The 21,524-nt window shown below is 57.3% G+C and overlaps 1 protein-coding gene and 1 long non-coding RNA gene across 4 annotated transcripts in view; both read left to right on the top strand.

The window, feature by feature from the left end:
* The window catches only part of LOC134174153 (chromodomain-helicase-DNA-binding protein 3-like), a gene marked incomplete at its 5' end in the record, with an annotated part of 59,484 nt that overhangs the window by 35,727 nt on the left and 2,233 nt on the right, over positions 1 to 21,524 (top strand). The window contains 11 exons of the mRNA XM_062638834.1: positions 536 to 680; positions 3,266 to 3,431; positions 5,239 to 5,354; positions 5,450 to 5,585; positions 7,254 to 7,343; positions 8,711 to 8,824; positions 8,940 to 9,046; positions 10,911 to 11,039; positions 17,183 to 17,378; positions 19,618 to 19,781; positions 21,040 to 21,166. Of these exons, the coding sequence (XP_062494818.1) occupies positions 536 to 680; positions 3,266 to 3,431; positions 5,239 to 5,354; positions 5,450 to 5,585; positions 7,254 to 7,343; positions 8,711 to 8,824; positions 8,940 to 9,046; positions 10,911 to 11,039; positions 17,183 to 17,378; positions 19,618 to 19,781; positions 21,040 to 21,166 (1,490 nt within the window). The remainder of the gene's footprint in view (positions 1 to 535; positions 681 to 3,265; positions 3,432 to 5,238; positions 5,355 to 5,449; positions 5,586 to 7,253; positions 7,344 to 8,710; positions 8,825 to 8,939; positions 9,047 to 10,910; positions 11,040 to 17,182; positions 17,379 to 19,617; positions 19,782 to 21,039; positions 21,167 to 21,524) is intronic.
* On the top strand, positions 15,395 to 16,579 carry LOC134174154 (uncharacterized). 3 transcript variants are annotated; one of them, XR_009968524.1, is made up of 4 exons: positions 15,395 to 15,726; positions 15,859 to 15,920; positions 16,159 to 16,394; positions 16,459 to 16,579. It is a non-coding gene; the product is annotated as an uncharacterized LOC134174154 (long non-coding RNA). The 3 variants fall into 3 exon arrangements; XR_009968523.1 differs by lacking the exon at positions 16,459 to 16,579 and having other exon boundaries at positions 16,159 to 16,452; XR_009968525.1 differs by lacking the exons at positions 15,395 to 15,726; positions 16,459 to 16,579 and adding an exon at positions 15,761 to 15,826 and having other exon boundaries at positions 16,159 to 16,452.

The raw sequence follows: 21,524 nt of genomic DNA, 5'->3' as shown, positions 1-21,524 counted from the left end.
TGTCCATTGGTGTCCCTGGGTGTCCCGGGTGTCCCTGGTTGTCCCCGGGTGTCCATGGGTGTCCCTGGGTGTCAGTGGGTGTCCATGGTGTCTCTGGTGTCCCTGGTGTCCATGGGTGTCCCTGGGTGTCCATGGTGTCCATGGTGTCCATGGGTGTCCCTGGTGTCCATGGTGTCCCTGGCTGTCCCTGGGTGTCCCTGGTGTCCATGGGTGTCCCTGGTGTCCATGGTGTCCCTGGTGTCCATGGTGTCCCTGGGTGTCCATGGTGTCCCTGTGTCCCTGCAGAGCCTACGTGTCCCTGGTGTCCATGGGTGTCCCTGTGTCCATGGGTGTCCCTGCAGAGCCTACGTGTCCCTGGGTGTCCCTGGGTGTCCATGGGTGTCCATGGGTGTCCATGGGTGTCCCTGTGTCCATGGGTGTCCATGGGTGTCCCTGGGTGTCCCTGGGTGTCCATGGGTGTCCCTGTGTGTCCCTGGGTGTCAGTGGGTGTCCCTGGGTGTCCATGGTGTCCATGGGTGTCCCTGTGTCCCCGCAGAGCCTACGTGTCCCTCTTCATGCGTCACCTGTGCGAGCCGGGCGCCGACGGCTCGGAGACCTTTGCGGACGGGGTCCCCCGGGAGGGGCTGTCCCGGCAGCAGGTCCTCACCCGCATCGGGGTCATGTCCCTCGTCAAGAAGAAGGTACCAGCACCCATGGGTGCCCCCGGGCCCACAGCCCCCAGCCCTATGGGTGCCCCCCACCCGTGGGTGCTCCTGGCCCCTGCTTCCGCCTATGGGCAGCCCCCAGCCCTATGGGTGCCGCCCATCCGTGGGTGCTCTGTGTTCCCATCCATGGGTGCTCCTTGATTCCCCCTATGGGTGCCGCCCATCCATGGGTGCTCCTTGTTTCCCCCTATGGGTGCCACCCATCCGTGGGTGCTCTGTGTTCCCATCCATGGGTGCTCCTTGATTCCCCCTATGGGTGCCTCCCATCCATGGGTGCTCCTTGTTTCCCCCTATGGGTGCCGCCCATCCATGAGTGCTCCTTGTTTCCCCCTATGGGTGCCACCTATCCATGGGTGCTCTGTGTTCCCATCCATGGGTGCTCCTTGTTTCCCCCTATGGGTGCCACCCATCCATGGGTGCTCCTTGTTTCCCCTATGGCTGCCTCCCATCCATGGGTGCTCCTTGTTCCCTCCTATGGGTGCCTCCCATCCATGGGTGCTCCTTGTTCCCCCTATGGGTGCCTCCCATCCATGGGTGGTCTGTGTTCCCATCCATGGGTGCTCCTTGTTTCCCCCTATGGGTGCCCCCACCTATGGGTGCCCCGCGGCCTCCGCTTACCCCCATGGGCACCCCCCCAACATTTGGGTGCCTCCCATCCATGGGTGCTCCTTGTTTCCCCTATGGGTGCTTCCCATCCATGGGTGCTCCTTGGTCCCCCTATGGGTGCCTCCCATCCATGGGTGCTCCTTGTTTCCCCTATGGGTGCTTCCCATCCATGGGTGCTCCTTGTTCCCCCTATGGGTGCCTCCCATCCATGGGTGCTCCTTGTTTCCCCCTATGGGTGCCACCCATCCATGGGTGCTCCTTGTTTCCCCTATGGGTGCCTCCCATCGATGGGTGCTCCTTGTTTCCCTCTATGGGTGCCTCCCATCGATGGGTGCTCCTTGTTTCCCCTATGGGTGCCTCTCATCCATGGGTGCTCCTTGTTCCCCCTATGGGTGACCGCACCTGTGGGTGCCTCCCAGCCTCTGCTTACCCCCATGGGCACCCCCCAACCTTTTGGGTGCCTCCCACCCATGGGTGCCTCCCGGCCTCCGGTTCTCCCCGTGGGCACCCCCAGCCCTATGGGTGCTTCCCATCCATGGGTGCTCCTTGTTTCCCCCTGTGGGTTCCCCCCACCCATGAGTGCCCCTGTGGGTGCCCCCCCATGGGTGTCCCCCCACATGGGTGTCCCTATCTATGGGTCGTCCCCTCCATGGGTGCCCCCCTCCATGGGTGCCCCCCACCATGGTTCCCCCCCACCATGGGTGCCCCTATCTATGGCTGCCCCTGTCCATGGGTGCCTCCTCCATGGGTGCCGCTGTCCCTGGTTCCCCCACCCATGGGTGCCCCTATCCATGGGTCCCCCTTCCCATGGGTGCCCCTATCTATGGGTGCCCTTATCTATGAGTGCCCCCAACCATGGGTACCCCCATGGGTGCCCCTATCTATGGGTGTCCCTATCTATGGGTCCCCCTTCCCATGGGTGCCCCTATCTATGGGTGCCCTTATCTATGAGTGCCCCCACCCATGGGTACCCCCATGGGTGCCCCTATCTATAGGTGCCCTTATCTATGAGTGCCCCCAACCATGGGTACCCCCATGGGTGCCCCTATCTATGGGTGTCCCTATCTATGGGTCCCCCTTCCCATGGGTGCCCCTATCTATGGGTGCCCTTATCTATGAGTGCCCCCACCCATGGGTACCCCTATCTATGGGTGCCCCTATCTATGGGCCCCCTTCCCATGGGTGCCCCTATCTATGGGTCCCCCTTCCCATGGGTGCCCCTATCTATGGGTGTCCCTATCTATGGGTCCCCCTTCCCATGGGTTTCCCTCTCTATGGGTGCCCCTATCTATGGGTGCCCTTATCTATGGGTCCCCCTTCCCATGGGTGGTGCCCCTATCGATGGGTCCCCCCCCATGGGTGCCCCTATCTATGGGTGCCCCTATCCATGGGTCCCCCCCCATGGGTGCCCCTGTCTATGGGTGCCCCTATCTATGGGTGCCCCTATCTATGGGTCCCCCTTCCCATGGGTGGTGTCCCTATCCATGGGTCCCCCCCCCATCGGTGCCCCTATCTATGGGTCCCCCTTCCCATGGGTGGTGCCCCTATCCATGGGTCCCCATCCCATGGGTGCCCCTATCTATGGGTTCCCCTTCCCATGGGTGGTGTCCCTACCCATGGGTCCCCCCCCCCATGGGTGCCCCTGTCTATGGGTGCCCCCTACCCATGGGTGCCCCTATCTATGGGTGCCCCTATCTATGGGTGCCCCTATCTATGGGTCCCCCTTCCCATGGGTGGTGTCCCTATCCATGGGTCCCCCCCGCCATGGGTGCCCCTGTCTATGGGTGCCCCCCACCCATGGGTGGTGTCCCTATCCATGGGTCCCCCCCGCCATGGGTGCCCCTGTCTATGGGTGCCCCCCACCCATGGGTGGTGTCCCTATCCATGGGTCCCCCCCCCCCCCCATGGGTGCCCCTATCTATGGGTGCCCCCCACCCATGGGTGCCCCCCCTCAGGTGCAGGAGTTCGAGCACATCAACGGGCGCTGGAGCCTCCCGGAGCTGCCCCCGGAGCCCAGCGCCGCCGACTCCAAGCGCTCGTCCCGGGCCTCGTCCCCCGCCAGGACCGGGCCCCCCAGCCCCGAGCACAGCGGCCCCCCCAGCCCCGCCCCACACAGCCCCGGTAACGGCACTGGGGGGGGGATTATGGGATGGGGGGGGGGTGGGGATTGTGGGATGTGGGGGGTGGGGGGTGGGGTATGGGATATGGGGTGTGGGGTATGGGATGTATGGGATATGGGGTATGGGATGTATGGGATATGGGGTATGGGGTATGGGATATGGGGTATGGGGTGTGGGGTATGGGATATGGGGTATGGGATGTATGGGATATGGGGTATGGGGTATGGGATATGGGGTATGGGATAGGGGGTGGGGGGTATGGGGTATCGGATATGGGGTATGGAATATGGGGTATGGGGTATGGGATATGGGGTATGGGATGTATGGGATATGGGGTATGGGATATGGGGTATGGGGTATGCGTATGGGGTGGGGGGTATGGGGTATCGGATATGGGGTATGGGATATGGGGTATGGGATATGGGGTGGGGGGTATGGGGTGTCGGTATGGGGTATGAGATATGGGGTACGGGGTACGGGGTATGGGATATGGGTCACGGGATATGGGGTATGGGATATGGGGTATGGGGTATGCGATATGGGGTGGGGGGTATGGGGTATCGGATATGGGGTATGGGATATGGGGTATGGGGTATGGGATATGGGGTATGGGATATGGGGTGGGGGGTATGGGGTATCGGTATGGGGTATGAGATATGGGGTACGGGGTATGGGATATGGGTCACGGGATATGGGGTATGGGATATGGGGTACGGGGTGTGGGGTATGAGGTATGGCTGTGGGAATGGGGATGCGGAATGGACAGGAATGAAGGGGCAGGATGGGGATATAGGGGACATAATGGTGGGAGCAGGATGGGGTACATCCCATCCACAGGGGTTAGGATGTGGGTGCAGGGGATGTGGGGATACATGGGGATGGGTGTGGGATGGGATACAGGGGAGATGGGGCGATATAGGGGTGGGGAATACAGGGAATATGGGGATATGGAGACAGGATTGGGATGCAGGGTACATAGGGGTACATGGGGATGGGATGCAGGGTACATAGGGGTACATGGGGATGGGATGCAGGGGACATAGGGGTACATGGGGATGGGATGCAGGGACAGGATGGGGATGCAGGGTACATGGGGTACATGGGGATGGGATGCAGGATACATGGGGGTGCATGGGGATGGGATGCAGGGACAGGATGGGGATGCAGGGTACATAGGGGTACATGGGGATGGGATGCAGGGGACAGGATGGGGATGCAGGGTACATAGGGGTACATGGGTTTGGGATGCAGGGACAGGATGGGGATGCAGGGTACATAGGGGTACATGGCGATGGGATGCAGGGGGCAGGATGGGGATGCAGGGTACATAGGGGTACATGGGGATGGGATGCAGGGTACATAGGGGTACATGGGGATGGGATGCAGGATACATAGGGGTACATGGGTATGGGATGCAGGGGACAGGATGGGGATGCAGGGCACATGGAGGTACATGGGGATGGGATGCAGGGGGCAGGATGGGGATGCAGGGCACATGGGGGTACATGGGGATGGGATGCAGGATACATAGGGGTACATGGGTATGGGATGGAGGGGACAGGATGGGGATGCAGGGTACATAGGGGTACATGGGGATGGGATGCAGGGGACAGGATGGGGATGCAGGGTACATAGGGGTACATGGGGATGTGATGCAGGGTACATAGGGGTACATGGGGATGGGATACAGGGACAGGATGGGGGTGCAGGGTACGAAGTCCACGAGGGACCAGGATGGTGACGTGGGACGGGTACGGGGTTTGGGGACGTCCCCCATCCCATAATACCCCTCCGTCCCCTCTCCCCAGCCACGCCAGCCCCCAGCGAGCGCGGGGACGGGCCGGGGCCCCCCCAGGACAGGGACCATGGGGACCCCAACAGGGACGAGAAGGAGCCCAAAGGTGCCGAGAAGATGGAGCCCGAGGTGGGTGACGGCGACGGCCCCCATGGGGGCCCCGGTCCCCTATGGGTGTCCATAGGGGCTGACGCCAGCCCCCCCCCCCGTGTCCCCTATGGCAGCCGCCGGTCCCCGAGGTGCCCCCATCGCCCGGTGACGGCAGCGAGGCCGAGGGGATGCGCAAGGGGGAGGAGGAAGAAGGACCCGGCCACAGGGAGCCCGAGGCCGAAGGGACCGCGGCCCGCGAGGAACGAGCGGGTGAGGGACCCCCGCATCCCATAATACCCTGTGTGCCATAATAACACATCATATCCCATTATATCCCATCGTATCCTGTAATATCCCATAATATCCTACATCCCATAGTGCCCCATATCCCATCATATCCCATAATATCCCATATCCCCTAATAACCCATCGTATCCTATATCCCATAATATCCCATATTCCATCATATCCCATCATACCTCATAACATCCCTATTCCATAATACCCCGTATCCCATAATATCCCATCGTATTCCATAATATCCCATTGTATTCCATAATATCCCCTATCCCATAATATCCCATAATACCCTATATCCCATAATATCCCATAATACACCATATCCCATAATACCCCATCATATTCCATAAGATCCCATATCCCATAATATCCCATAACGCACCATATCTCATATCCCATAATATCCCATCATATTCCATAATATCCCATAATACCCTATATCCCATAATACCCCATAATATCCCATATCCCATAATACCCCATATCCCATAATATCCTGTATCCCATAATATCCCATAATGTCTCATGTCCTGTAATATCCCATAATACCCTGTAATACCCCATAGTATCCCATACCACCCCGTGACACCCCATAATACTCCATGACATCCCATAATACCCGATGTTACCACCTGCCACCCCATAATACCCCTGACACCCCATGTTACCCCCTGACATCCCGTAATACCCCATGTTACCCCGAAACCCCATGTTACTCCCTGACATCCCATAATACCCCATGTTACCCCCTGACGCCCCATGTTACCCCCTGACACCCCATAATACCCCATGTTACACCCTGACACCCCATGTTACCCCCGACACCCCATAATACCCCATGTTACCCCCTGACATCCCATAATACCCCCTGACACCCCATGACACCCCATGTTACCCCTGACACCCCATAATACCCCTGACATCCCATAACACCCCATGTTACCCCTGACATCCCATAATACCCCATAATACCCCTGACACCCCATAATACCCCTGACATCCCATAATACCCCTGACACCCCATGTTACCCCTGACACCCCATAATACCCCTGACATCCCATAACATCCCATAATACCCCTGACATCCCATAATACCCCTGACATCCCATAACACCCCATAATACCCCTGGCACCCCATAATACCCCTGACGCCCCATAACACCCCATAATACCCCTGACATCCCATAATACCCCATAATACCCCTGACATCCCATAATACCCCTGACACCCCATAATACCCCTGACATCCCATAATACCCCTGACACCCCATGTTACCCCTGACACCCCATAATACCCCTGACATCCCATAATACCCCTGACACCCCATAATACCCCTGACATCCCATAACATCCCATAATACCCCTGACACCCCATAATACCCCTGACATCCCATAATACCCCTGACACCCCATAATACCCCTGACATCCCATAATACCCCTGACACCCCATAATACCCCTGACATCCCATAATACCCCTGACACCCCATAACACCCCATAATACCCCTGACACCCCATAATACCCCTGACACCCCATAATACCCCTGACATCCCATAATACCCCTGACATCCCATAACACCCCATAATACCCCTGACACCCCATAATACCCCTGACATCCCATAATACCCCGCAGGCCCGGAGCCCCCCCCTGCAGACAAAGCCGAGGAGAAGCCCCCGGACGAGGACCCCAAGGAGCGGGGGGGGGACCCCGACCACAAACGAGGTGCCGGGGGGCGGGGCTTGGCCTGTGGGGGTGGAGCTTAGCCAAAGGGGGTGGAGCTTAGCATATGGGGGTGGAGATTATCCAATTGGGGGGGGGCATGGTTTAGCCTGTGGGGGCGTGGCTTAGCCTATGGGGTGGAGTTTAGCCTAGGGGTGGAGCTTACCCGATGGGGGTGGAGCTTAACATAGGGGCGTGGTTTAGCCTGTGGGGGGCGTGGCTTTGCCTATGGGGTGGAGCTTAGCCTGTTCAGGTGGAGCTTAGCCAATGGGGGTGGAGCTTTGCCTATGGGGGTGGAGCTTAGCCTAGGGGGCATGGCTTAGGCTATGGGGTGGAGCTTAGCCTATGGGGGGGCGTGGCTTAATCTATGGGGGCATGGCTTAGCCTATGGGGATGTGGTTTAGCCTTTGGGGGTGGAGCTTAGCCTATGGGGGCGTGGCTTAGTATCTGGGGGTGGAGCTTAGCCTAGGGGGCGTGGGTTAGCTTATGGAGGGTGTGGCTTAGTCTGTGGGGTGGAGCTTAGCCTATGGGGGCGTGGTTTAGCATGTGGTGGGTGCGGCTTAGCCTATGGGGGTGGAGCTTAGCCTGTGGGGGTGTGGCTTAGCATATGGGGGTGGAGCTTACCCTGGGGGCGTGGCTTAGCCTATGGAGGGTGGGGCTTAGCCTAGGGGGGCGTGGCTTAGCCTATGGATGGTGTGGCTTAGCCTATGGGGGTGGGGCTTATCCTATGGGCGTGGAGATTAGCATAGGGGGCATGGCTTAGCCTAGGGGGGCGTGGCTTAGCCTATGAGGGGGGCGTGGCTTGTCTCCTCCTTTTCCTCATGCCTTGTTTACTCTGGAGCCTACTTATGGCTCCCAATGCCTATGGGGGCGTGGCTTAGCCTATGGGGGTGGAGCTTAGCCTAGGGGGCGTGGCTTAGCCTATGGAGGGTTTGGCTTAGCCTGTGGGGTGGGGCTTAGCCTATGGGGGCGTGGCTTAGCCTATGGAGGGTGTGGCTGAACATATGGGGGTGGAGCTTAGCCTGGGGGGGGTGGCTTAGCCTAAGGGGGTGGAGCTTAGCATAGGGGGTGTGGCTTAGCCTGTGGATGACTTAGCCTAAGGGGGTGGAGCTTAGCATAGGGGGCAGGCCTTAGCCTATGGGGGCTGGTGCTTAGCCTAGGGGGCGTGGCTTATCATATGGGGGCGTGGCTTACCCTATGGGGGGCGTGGCTTCCCCCTGCCCTTCCTCGTGCCCTGTTCACTCTGGAGCCTACTGATGGCTCCCATTGGCTCCCTGCTGATAGGAGAGGGTCTGGGGCGGGGGGGGGGCCCCCAAGTGTGCCCCCCACCTTACGTCCCCCCCCCCGCACCCCCTCTTTTCCCCCCATAGAGGAGCCCAAGGCCGAGAGGGACCCCAAAGCCGAGCCCCGCGCCAACGGGCGCCGCGACGACCGGGCCGAGAAGCCGCGGTTCATGTTCAACATCGCCGACGGGGGCTTCACGGGTGAGGGAAGGGGGGGGGGGGCGACCCCAAAGTGTGGGGTGGGACCCTGAGGGGTGGTGCTGACGCCATGGTGTGGGTCACACCCCCCTCCTTATCCCCCCCCCGTGCCCCATAGAGCTGCACACGCTGTGGCAGAACGAGGAGCGCGCCGCCATCTCCTCCGGGAAGCTCAATGAGATCTGGCACCGGCGCCACGACTACTGGCTGCTGGCCGGGATCGTGCTGTATCCTTCCGGGCTGCCCGGCCCTTCCTCCTCCTCCTCTTCCTCTTCTGTTTGCTCCTTCTCTTCCTCTTCCATCTTCCTTTTCCTCCTCTTCCTCCTCCTCCTCTTCTCCTGCTTCTTCTTCCTGCTTCCTTAGCCTCTTCCTCCTCCTCTTTCTCTTTGGCTTCTCTCTTCCTCCTTCTTCCCCTTCCTTCTTCCTCTTCTTCCTCCTTCCTTTTCTTTATCCTCTTCTCCTCTTCTTCTTCCTCCTGCTTCCTTTTCCTTATCCTTTTCCCCTTTCTCCTCTTCTTCCTCCTTCGTTTTCCTTATCATCTTCCTCCTTCTCTTCCTTTTCATCTTCCCTCTTTCTCCCCCTCTTCTTCCCTTTCCCTCTTCCTCTTCCTCTTCTTCCTGCTTCCTTTTCCTTATCCTCTTCCTCCTCTTCTTCCTCTAGCTCCTGCTTCCTTTTCCTTATCCTCTTCCCTCTTCTTCCTTCTCTTCCCCTTCCCTCTTCCTCTTCTTCCTCCCTCCTTTTCCTCCTGATCTTCATCTTCCCTCTTCTTCCTCCTCTTCTTCCTCTAGCTCCTGCTTCCTTTTCCTTATCCTCTTCCCTCTTCTTCCTCCTCTTCCCCTTCCCTCTTCCTCTTCTTCCTCCTTCCTTTTCCGTATCCTCTTCCTCTTCGTCTTCCCCCTTCCTCCTCCTCTTCTTCCCATTCCCTCTTCCCCTTCCTCCTGCTTCCTTTCCCTTATCCTCTCCCTCCTCCTCTTTGGCTTCCCTCTCCCTCCTCCTCTTCCTCCCTTGCCCTCTTCCTCTTCCTCCTTTTCCCCCTCCCTGGTGGCAGTGGCAGCACCAAGGAGGGTGCCACCAAGGTAGGGGTGATGGTGACACGGTGACGGTGACGTGGTGATGGTGACATGGTGACGGTGATGTGGTGGTGGTGACACAGTGATGGTGACACAGTGACGGTGACGTGGTGATGGTGACGTGGTGGTGGTGACACGGTGATGGTGACACGGTGATGGTGACGTGGTGGTGGTGACACAGCGATGGTGACGTGGTGATGGTGATGTGGTGATGGTGACACGGTGATGGTGATGTGGTAACGGTGACACATTGACGGTGACATGGTGATGGTGACAGTGACGTGGTGACGGTGATGCGGTAACGGTGACACAGGGGACATGATGGTGGCCTTCAGCATGGGGGGGATGTTGGGGACAAGGTGACCCAATGACAGTGACTTGGTGTCACACATGATGACACGGTGACCACGTGATGACACACGTGCTGACACGTGACGGTCCTTAGCGCTCCGCCACGGCTCCATGCATTGGCTGGGGGTGAGTGGAGGGCGTTGAGGGGGGTGTTAGGGACAGGATGACGTGATGACGCGGTGACCACGTGATGCCACACGTGATGCCACACATGCTGACACGTGTGCTGACACATGACGGTCCTCAGCACTCAGCCACGGCCCCATGCATTGACTGTGGTGAATGGAGGGCATTGAGGGTGACGTTAGGGACAGGATGACGCGGTGACCACGTGATGCCACACGTGATGACACACGTGCTGACACGCGTGCTGACACGTGACGGTCCTTAGCGCTCAGCCACGGCCCCATGCACTGGCTGGGGGTGAATGGAGGGCGTTGAGGGTGACGTTAGGGACAGGATGACGCGGTGACCACGTGATGCCACACGTGCTGACACGCGTGCTGACACGTGACGGTCCTCAGTGCTCAGCCATGGCTCCATGCATTGGCTGGGGGTGACTGGAGGGCGTTGAGGGGGGTGTTAGGGACAGGATGACGCGGTGACCACGTGATGCCACACGTGATGCCACACGTGCTGACACGTGACGGTCCTTAGCGCTCAGCCACGGCTACGCGCGCTGGACCGACATCCAGAACGACGGCGCCTTCGGGGTCATCAACGAACCCTTCAAGGGGGAGGCCTCCAAAGGGAACTTCCTGGAGATGAAGAACAAGTTCCTGGCCCGGCGCTTCAAGGTGAGGCCTCCTGGGGTGGGGGGGGCTTGCCATGGGGGTCACGTGTGCATGAGGGTCACGTGTTCATCGCGGTCACGTGTGCACCTCGGTCATGTGTTCATCATGGTCACGTGTGCACCAGGGTCATGTGTGTGCGAGGGTCGTGTGTGCATGAGGATCATGTGTTCATCATGGTCACGTGTGCACCTGGGTCATGTGTTCATCATGGTCATGTGTGCATGAGGGTCACATGTTCATGGTGGTCACGTGTGCACCTCGGTCATGTGTTCGTCATGGTCACGTGTGCACCAGGGTCATGTGTGTGCGAGGGTTGTGTGTGCACCAGGGTCATGTGTTCATCGTGGTCACGTGTGCACCAGGGTCATGTGTGCACGAGGGTCGTGTGTGCATGAGGATCATGTGTTCATCATGGTCACGTGTGCACCTGGGTCATGTGTTCATCATGGTCATGTGTGCATGAGGGTCACATGTTCATGGTGGTCACGTGTGCACCTCGGTCATGTGTTCGTCATGGTCACATGTGCACCAGGGTCATGTGTGTGCAAGGGTCGTGTGTGCACCAGGGTCATGTGTTCATCGTGGTCACGTGTGCACCAGGGTCATGTGTGCGCGAGGGTCGTGTGTGCATGAGAATCGTGTGTTCATCGTGGTCATGTGTGCACCAGAGTCACGTGTGCTCAAGGGCAGCATGTTCAGGAAGGCCATGTGTGCATGAGCGTCACATGTTCATCATGGTCATGTGTGCAGCAGGGTCATATGTTCATCATGGTCACGTGTGCACCAGGGTCATGTGTGTACAAGGGTTGTGTGTGCATGAGGGTCACGTGTTCATCGTGGTCATGTGTGCATGAGGGTCCTGTGTTCATCATGGTCGTGTGTTCATCATGGTCACATGTTCATTGTGGTTACGTGTGCACCAGGGTCACGTGTACATGAGGGTCACATGTGCATGAGGCTCACATGTTCATTGTGGTCACGTGTGCACCAGGGTCATGTGTGCATGAGGGTCATGTGTTCATCATGGTCACATGTGCATGAGGGTCACATGCATCATGGTCATGTGTGCACCAGGGTCACGTGTGCACCACGTTTTATGTGTGCATGAGGGTCACATGTTCATCATGGTCATGTGTGCACCAGGGTCATGTGTGCATGAGGGTCACGTGTTCATCATGGTCATGTGTGCACCAGAGTCATGTGTTCATTGTGGTCACATGTGCACCAGGGTCATGTGTGTATGACAGTTGTGTGTGCATGAGGGTCACGTCACCTGTTCATCATGGTCACGTGTGCATGAGGATTACATGTGCATCATGGTCGTGTGCACCAAGGTCATGTGTTCATCAGGGTCATGTGTGCATGAGGGTCATGTATGTACAAGGGTTGTGTGTGCATGAGGGTCACGTGTTCATCGTGGTCACGTGTGTGCCACATATATGTGTGCATGAGGGTTGCGTGTTCATCAAGGTCATGTGTGCACAAGGGTTGTGTGTGCATGAGGGTCACGTGTTCATCAAGGGCATGTGTGTGCCAGGGTCATGTGTGGATGAGGGCCACATGTTCATCATGGTCATGTGTGTACCAGGGTCATGTGTACACCAGGGTTGTGTGTACACCAGGGTCACGTGTTCATCAAGGTCATGTGTGCACCAGGGTCATGTGTGGATGAGGGTCACATGTTCATCAAGGTCGTGTGTGCACCAGGGTCATGTGTGGATGAGGGCCACATGTTCATCATGGTCATGTGTACACCAGGGTTGTGTGTGCACCAGGGTCACATGTTCATCATGGTCATGTGTGCACCAGAGTCATGTGTGGATGAGGGTCACATGTTCATCAAGGTCATGTGTGCACCAGGGTCATGTGTGGATGAGGGTCACATGTTCATCATGGTCACGTGTTCACCAGGGTCTTGTATGTGCAAGGGTTGTGTGTGCATCATGGTCATGTCTTCATCATGGTCACGTGTGCTCCAGGGTCATGTGTGCATGAGATCACGTGTTCATCGTGGTCACGTGTCCACCAGGGTCATGTGTGCACAAGGGTTGTGTGTGCATGAGGGTCATGTGTTCATCATGGTCATGTGTGCGCCAGGGTTATGTGTGCACGAGGGTCACGTGTTCATCCTGGTCATGTGTGCACCAGGGTGATGTGTGCATGAGGGTCACGTGTTCATCATGGTCACATTTGCACCAGGGTCATGTGTGCACAAGGGTTGTGCGTGCATGAGGGTCATGTGTTCATCATGGTCACGTGTGCACCAGGGTCATGCATGCACAAGGGTTGTGTGTGCATCATGGTCAAGTCTTCATCATGGTCACGTGTGTGCCAGGGTCATGTGTGCATGAAGGTCATGTGTTCATCAAGGTCATGTGTGCACCAGGGTCATGTGTGCACAAGGGTTGTGTGTGCATGAGGGTCACGTGTTCATCATGGTCACGTGTGCACCAGGGTCATGTGTGGATGAGGGTCACATGTTCATCATGGTCATGTGTGCACCGGGGTCATGTGTGCATGAGAGCCATGTGTTCATCATGGTTGCGTGTGCACCAGGGTCATGTGTGCACAAGGGTTGTGTGTGCATCATGGTCATGTGTTCATCGTGGTCATGTGTATGCCAGGGTCATGTGTGCATGAGATTGCATGTTCATCGTGGTCACATGTGCACCAGGGTCATGTGTGCACAAGGGTTGTGTGTGCATGAGGGTCACGTGTTCATCATGGTCATGTGTGCACCAGGGTCATGTGTGCATGAGGGTCACATGCTCATCACGCTCACGTGTGCACCAGGGTCATGTGTGCACGAGGGCAGCATGTTCAGGATTGTCATGTGTGTCCAAGCGCCACGGTCACGTGTGCATGGGGATGGTGCTTGCACCAGGGTCACGTGTGCACCAGGGTCACGTGTGCATGGGACTAGTGCTTGCACCAGGGTCACATGTGCATGCGGGTTACATGTGCCCCAGGATTGGGTGTGCACAAGGGTGGGGCTTGCATGAGGGTCACGTGCTCCATGGTCACGTGTGCCTCAGGGTCACGTGTGCACAAGGGTCACGTGTTCATGAAGGTCATGTGTGTACAGGGGTCATGTGTGCATGAGGCTTACGTGTGCACAAGGGTCACGTGCTCTATGGTCACGTGTGCCTCAGGGTCACGTGCTCTATGGTCACGTGTGCCTCAGGGTCACGTGTGCACAAGGGTCACGTGTTCATGAAGGTCATGTGTATACAGTGGTCGTGTGCACAAGGGTCACGTGCACAGGGATCACATGTGCATGAGGGTCACGTGCTCCATGGTCACATGTGCCTCAGGGTGACGTGTGCACAAGGGTCACGTGTGCACGAGGGTCATGTGTTCACCAGGGTCATGTGTGTACGAGGGTCACGTGTGCGCAAGGATCACATGTGCAGGAGGGTTGCGTGTGCGCAGGGGGCATGGGTGCTCCGGGTGATGGCAACGCCATGGTTGGGTGCTCGGATGCCCTTGGGGATGGGTGAAGTCAGAGCTGGGCCCCTGGGCAATGGGTGAGGTCCCAGTTGGGTGCTCTGGGTGATGGGTAACACCAGCATTGGATGCTGTGGGTGATGGGTAACACCAGCATTGGGTGCTCTGGGTGATGGGTAACACCAGCATTGGATGCTGTGGGTGATGGGTAACACCAGAGTTGGGTGCTCTGGTGATGGGCAAGACCAGAGTTGGGTGCTCTTGGTGATGGGCAACACCAGAATTGGGTGCTCTTCGTGATGGGTAAGACCAGAGTTGGGTGCTCTTGGTGATGGGTAACACCAGAGTTGGGTGCTCTAGGTGATGGCAACACCAGAGTTGGGTTCTCTTGGTGATGGTAACGTCATAGTTGGGTGCTTGGGAGCTGTTCATGATGGGTGAGCTCACAGTTGGGTGATCTTGGTGATGGGTAAGACCCGAGTTGGATGCTCTGGCTGATAGTGATGTCACAGTTGGGTGCTTTGGATGCTCTTGGTGATGGTTGAGGTTATAGTTGGGTGCTCTTGGTCATAGTTGAGGTGTCAGTTGCGTGCTCTTGGTGATGGGTAACACCAGAGTTGGATGCTCTGGGTGACAGTAACGTCATAGTTGGGTGCTTGGATGCCTTTGGTGATGGTTGAGGTCATAGCTGGGTGCTCTTGGTGATGGGTAATGTCATGATTGGGTGCTCTTTGTGATGGTTAATGTCATAGTTGGGTGCTTTTGGTGATGGGTACCACCAAGTTGGATGCAGCGGGTGATAGCAACGTCATAGGTGGGTGCTTGGATGCTCTTGGTGATGGTTAATATCGTAACTGGGTGCTCTTCATGATGGTTGAGGTCATAGTTGGGTGCTCTTCATGATGGTTGTGGTCATAATTGGGTGCTCTTGGTGATGGTTGAGGTCATAGTTGGGTGCTCTTCATGATGGTTAATGTCATAGTTGGGTGCTCTTGGTGATGGTTGTGGTCATAGTTGGGTGCACTTGGTCATTGTTGACATCATAGTTGGGTTCTCTTGGTGATGGGTACCACCAAGTTGGATGCTCTGGGTGACAGTAAAGTCATAGTTGGGTGCTTGGATGCTCTTGGTGATGGTTGAGGTCATAGTTGGGTGCTCTTGGTGATGGGTACCACCAAGTTGGATGCTTTTGGTGACAGTAATGTCTTAGTTGGGTGCTTGGATGCTCTTGGTGATGGTTGAGGTGATAGTTGTGTCATATAGTTGGGTATCACCAGAGTTGGATGCTCTGGGTGACAGTAACATCATAGTTGGGTGCTTGGATGTTCTTGGTGATGGTTAAGGTCCTAGTTGGGTGGTCTTGGTCATTGTTAAGGTCATAGTTGGGTGCTCTTGGTGATGGGTACCACCAAGTTGGGTGCTTTTGGTGATAGTAATGTCATAGTTGGGTGCTTGGATGCTCTTAGTGATGCTTGAGGTCATAGTAGTCTGCCCTTGATGATGTTTAATGTCATAGTTGGGTGCTCTTGGTGATGGTTAGCACCAAGTTGGATGCTCTGGGTGATAGCAACATCATAGTTGGGTGCTTGGATGCTCTTGGTGATGGTTAATGTCGTAATTGGGTTCTCTTGGTGATGGTTGAGGTCATAGTTGGGTGCTCTTGGTCATTGTTGAGGACATAGTTGGGTCCTCTTGGTGATGGGTACCACCAAGTTGGATGCTTTTGGTGACAGTAACATCATAGTTGGGCGCTTGGATGCCCTTGGTGATGGTTGAGGTCATAGTTGGGTGCTCTTGGTCATTGTTGACATCATAGTTGGGTGCTCTTGGTGATGGGTACCACCAGGTTGGATGCTCTGGGTGACAGTAACATCATAGTTGGGTGCTTGGATGCTCTTGGTGATGGTTGAGGTCATAGTTGGGTGCTCTTGGTGATGGTTGAGGTCATAGTTGGGTGCTCTTGGTGATGGTTGAGGTCATAGTTGGGTCCTCTTGGTGATGGGTGCCACCAAGTTGGACGCTCTGGGTGACAGTAACGTCATAGTTGGGTGCTTGGATGCTCTTGGTGGTGGTTGCGGTCATAGTTGGGTGCTCTTGGTCATTGTTGACATCGTAGTTGGGTCCTCTTGGTGACGGGTGCCACCAAGTTGGACGCTCTGGGTGACAGTAACGTCATAGTTGGGTGCTTGGATGCCCTTTGTGATGGTTGAGGTGATAGTTGGGTGCTCTTGGTGGTGGTTGAGGTGATAGTTGGGTGCTCTTGGTGATGGTTGAGGTGATAGTTGGGTGCTCTTGGTGATGGTTGAGGTGATAGTTGGGTGCTCTTGGTGATGGTTGAGGTCATAGTTGGGTGCTCTTGGTGATGGTTGCGGTCATAGTTGGGTGCTCTTGGTGATGGTTGAGGTCATAGTTGGGTGCTCTTGGTGATGGTTGAGGTCATAGTTGGGTGCTCTTGGTGATGGTTGAGGTCATAGTTGGGTGCTCTTGGTGATGGTTGAGGTCATAGTTGGGTGCTCTTGGTGACGGGTACCACCAAGTTGACCGCTCCCGCTGACCCCAAGCCCATCACCGCAACGCCCTTGTTGAAATCCAAATCCTCTTGACCCCAACCCCATTACCCCCCCCTCCTTTTCCCCCTCATTTCTCCCTGTATCTCCCCCCCCCCCCCCCTTCTTTTCCCTTCCATCTCCTCCCCACAGCTCCTGGAGCAGGCGCTGGTGATCGAGGAGCAGCTGCGGCGCGCCGCGTACCTCAACATGACGCAGGACCCCAGCCACCCAGCCATGGCCCTCAACACCCGCTTCGCCGAGGTCGAGTGCCTGGCCGAGAGCCACCAGCACTTGTCCAAGGAGTCGCTGGCGGGCAACAAGCCCGCGAACGCCGTCCTGCACAAGGGTAAGAGGCGGGGGGGCCGGCGCGCCCGGCGCGGACGCCCCGTGTAGCTCCCGGCACCTCTGTACCCGCGCTTCTCGATCATTAAAGTGGGGTTCTCCTTCCCAACCGGCTCCCGGTGTATCCTTGCTCTGCGTTTGTTGCTTTCTGGCGGCCGGATTTGGGGGGGGGGGGATGTGTGTGTGTGGGGGAGGGGGGTGTTGTGGGGGGTGAAAGAGGTAAAATATTTGGGGGGGGGAGGGGGGAGGTTGGGAAAAGTGCCCAAAGAGGGGTTTTTTGGGGTGTGAGTAACCTGTGAGGAAGCTCGGAGTAAGTGGGGTGAGGCTTTGAGGTGGCCGCTATGGGGCAAGGAGCCGGCGGGTGCCTCTTGCTTTGCGCTAAGGTGGAGCTGGGGTGGGGGGGGTTAAGGCTGGAGGTGCCCCGTGTAACTGGGGGCATGGGGGGAGTATGTGCCCCAGTACCCCCCCCCCCCCCCCAGCCCCAGGTGCATGCCGTGATGAGGAAGGCTGGAGTAATGCTGGTGTGCGGCGGGGTGGCCCCTGCTTGCATGTGATGGCTTGGCCCCCCCGGGGGGGGGGGGCATGGACTGTGTATCTCTGGTGTATGTGCGGAGTAGCTCTGGTGTGCTTAACGGAGGGCTCCAGGGGAAGGTGCTGAGTAAGCGATGAGTAGCATTGGAGTGAGGCCAGAGTAGCATTGGAGTAAGCGATGGATATCATTGGAGTAAGCGATGAGTATCACAGGAGTGATGAGTATCACAGGAGTAAGCAATGAGTAGCATTGGAGTGAGCAATGAGTAGCACTGGAGTAAGTGATGAGTATCATGGGAGTAAGGGTAGAATAGCACTGGAGTAAGCAATGAGTATCATTGGAGTAAGCAATGAGTAGCACTGGAGTAGGGCAATGAGCATCGTTGGAGTAAGTGATGAGTATCACAGGAGTAAGGCCAGAGTATCATTGGAGTAAGCAATGAGTATCACAGGTGTAATCAATGAGTATCACAGGAGTAAGGCGAGAGTATCACTGGAGTAAGCAATGAGGATCATTGGGATAATTGATGAATATCACAGGAGTAAGTGATGAGTATCACAGGAGTAAGCAGTGAGTATCACTGGAGTAGACAATGAGTATCACAGGAGTAAGAGATGAGCATTATTGGAGTAAATGGTGAGTAGCATTGGAGTAAGCGATGAGTATCATTGGAGTAAGTGATGAGTATCACAGGAGTAAGGCCAGAGTATCACTGGAGTAAGTGATGAGTATCCCAGGAGTAAGAGATTAGTATTATTGGAGTAAGGCCAGAGTTTCACAGGAGTAAGCAATGAGCATCATTGGGGTAAGTGATGAGTATCCCAGGAGTAAGCAATGAGCAGCATAGGGGTAAGCAATGAGTATCACTGGAGTAAGCGATGAGGATCACAGGCTGATGAGGCTGTGCAGTGGGTATCCTCAGTGCTGTGCCTGCATCCTCTTAGCCCGGAGCAGGAGTAGGTGCTGAGGATGCCCAGAGTAGCTCTGCTGTAGCCATGGGGCAGTAAGGGCCATACCCGGAGTATCTCCGGTGTTGCTGGCCATTGCCCTTGGGGTAGCTCTGGTGTGTCAGGAGTAGGCTGGAGTGATGAAGGAGTAAGTCTGGAGCATTGCCAGTGTAGCTGCAGCACAGACCCTCAAGCTTGGAGTAACTCTGGTGTTGTACCCAGGGCAGCTCCGTTGTGTCTATAGGCAGCAGACCTGGAGTAGGTCAGGAGTAGGTAAGGAGTAGGTAAGGAGTAGCTCTGGTGTGTCTGAAGAGCAGACCCGGAGTAAACCTGTAGTAGCTCCAGTGTGGTCAGAGCAAGTGCCTGGAAGGAGCATCCCTGGAGTACCCCCAGAGCCCTCAAGGCTCATACCCAGAGTACCTCTGAGTCCTCCCACCCTGGAGCATGCCCCCATTCCCCCCCCCCCCCCCCATAGGCGCATCCCCTGAGTATCCCTTGAGTAGCTCTTCCCCTTCCCTTCCCTCCTCCCTACCCCATCCCCTTGCCCTCATGTGAGCACCTCCACTCCCCCCACCCTCCCCTTGACCCACCCCACCCCATGAGTAACCTATGAGTAACCTATGAGTAACCTATGAGTAGGCTCGGGACGGCCCCCCGGCGCTGACGGGGCCCCCCCCACCCCTCTCTCTCTCTCTCTCTCTTTTTACCCCCCCCCCCCCCCCCCCCCCCCACCCCTCCCGCCACCCTTTGTTCCCGTGGGCCAGTGCTGAACCAGCTGGAGGAGCTGCTGAGCGACATGAAGGCGGACGTCACCCGCCTGCCCGCCACCCTCTCGCGCATCCCCCCCATCGCCGCCCGCCTCCAGATGTCCGAGCGCAGCATCCTCAGCCGCCTGGCCAGCAAGGGCACCGAGAGCCACCCCCCACCTGTAAGTCACACCCCCATCCCCTGCATCCACCCCTCCATCCACCCCCAACAATGCACTGGGGGCGTCCTTGGCCTTGGGGACATGGCCATGCATTGGGGGCATCCTTGTCCTTGGGGACCATCGTTCACCTTGGGGACCATCGTTCACCTTGGGGACCATCCTTCACCTTGGGGACATGGCCATCCATTGGGGATGTCCTTCTCCTTGGGGACCATCGTTCACCTTGGGGAGCATCCTTCACCTTGGGGACATGGCCATCCATTGGGGACGTCCTTGGGGACCATCGCTCACCTTGGGGACATGGCCATCCATTGGGGGCATCCTTGTCCTTGGGGACCATCCTTGTCCTTGGGGACATGGCCATCCATTGGGGGCATCCTTGTCCTTGGGGACCATCATTCACCTTGGGGATATGACCTTGGGGACCATCCTTCACCTTGGTGACCATCATTCACCTTGGGGACATGACCTTGGGGACCATCCTTCACCTTGGGGACATGGCCATGCATTGGGGGCATCCTTGTCCTTGGGGACCATCCTTCACCTTGGGGACATGGCCATCCATTGGGGGCATCCTTTTCCTTGGGGACCATCCTTCTCCCTGGGGACCATTGTTCACCATGGGGACCATCGTTCACCTTGGGGACATGGCCATCCATTGGGGACGTCCTTGGGGACCATCGTTCACCTTGGGGACCATCGTTCACCTTGGGGACATGGCCATCCATTGGGGACTTCTTCATCCTTGGGGACATCCTTGTCCTTGGGGACATCCTTGTCCTTGGGGACCATCCTTCACCCTGGGGACGTGGCCATGCATTGGGGACATCCTTCTCCTCCTGGACCATCCTTGTCCTTGGGGACATCCTTCTCCTTGGGGACCATTGTTCACCTTGGGGACATGGCCATGTATTGGGGGCATCCTTGTCTTTGGGGACCATCCTTCACCCTGGGGACGTGGCCATGCATTGGGGACATCCTTGTCCTCGGGGTCCATCCTTGTCCTTGGGGACCATCGTTCACCTTGGGGACATGGCCATCCATTGGGGACATCCTTCACCTTGGGGACCTCTTTCCCATGGGTACATCCCCTATGCTGGGGGACAATGACCCCCTCCACTGGGGTCATTTTGCCTTGGGGACATCCCATCCTTGGTGCCACCCATAGGGCCCCATTGGCCTGCCCCATCCATGGTGCTCCCCGTGCTGGTACCATCAATGGGGAGGTGACACCCTTGTCGTGTCCCCCCCCCCATAGACCTTCCCACCAGGGCCCTACGCCACCCCCCAGACCTATGGGGGCACCTTTGGGACCCCCCCACCCGGAGCCCTCCCCCCTGGAGGGGCCAACTACAGCCAGATGCCACCCGGGTCCTTCATCACCGGTGAGGGGGGGCATGGGTGCTATGGGCATGGATGGGGGCCCATGGGTGCTGTGGGTGTGGATGGGGGCACATGGGTGCTGTGGGCGTGGACGGGGCCCCATGGGTGCTGTGGGCATGGATGGGGGCACATGGGTGCTGTGGGTGTGGATGGGGCTTGCGGGTACTGTGGGCATGGATGGGAGCCCATGGGTGCTCTAGGCATGGATGGGATCCTGTGGGTGGTATGGACATGGATGGGGGCCCATGGGTGCTATGGGGGTGGATACAGTCCCATGGGAGCTATGGGAGTGGAAGAGGTCCCATGGGTGCTATGGGTATGAATGGAGGCCCATGGGTGCTGTGGGTGTGGATGGGGTCC

The sequence above is a fragment of the Pezoporus occidentalis genome, unplaced genomic scaffold, assembly GCF_034315485.1.
Source record: "Pezoporus occidentalis ecotype Australia unplaced genomic scaffold, CSIRO_AGI_Poc_V1 ctg587, whole genome shotgun sequence".
Lineage (NCBI taxonomy): Eukaryota > Metazoa > Chordata > Aves > Psittaciformes > Psittacidae > Pezoporus > Pezoporus occidentalis.
This window is presented reverse-complemented; position numbering and strand designations above follow the sequence as displayed.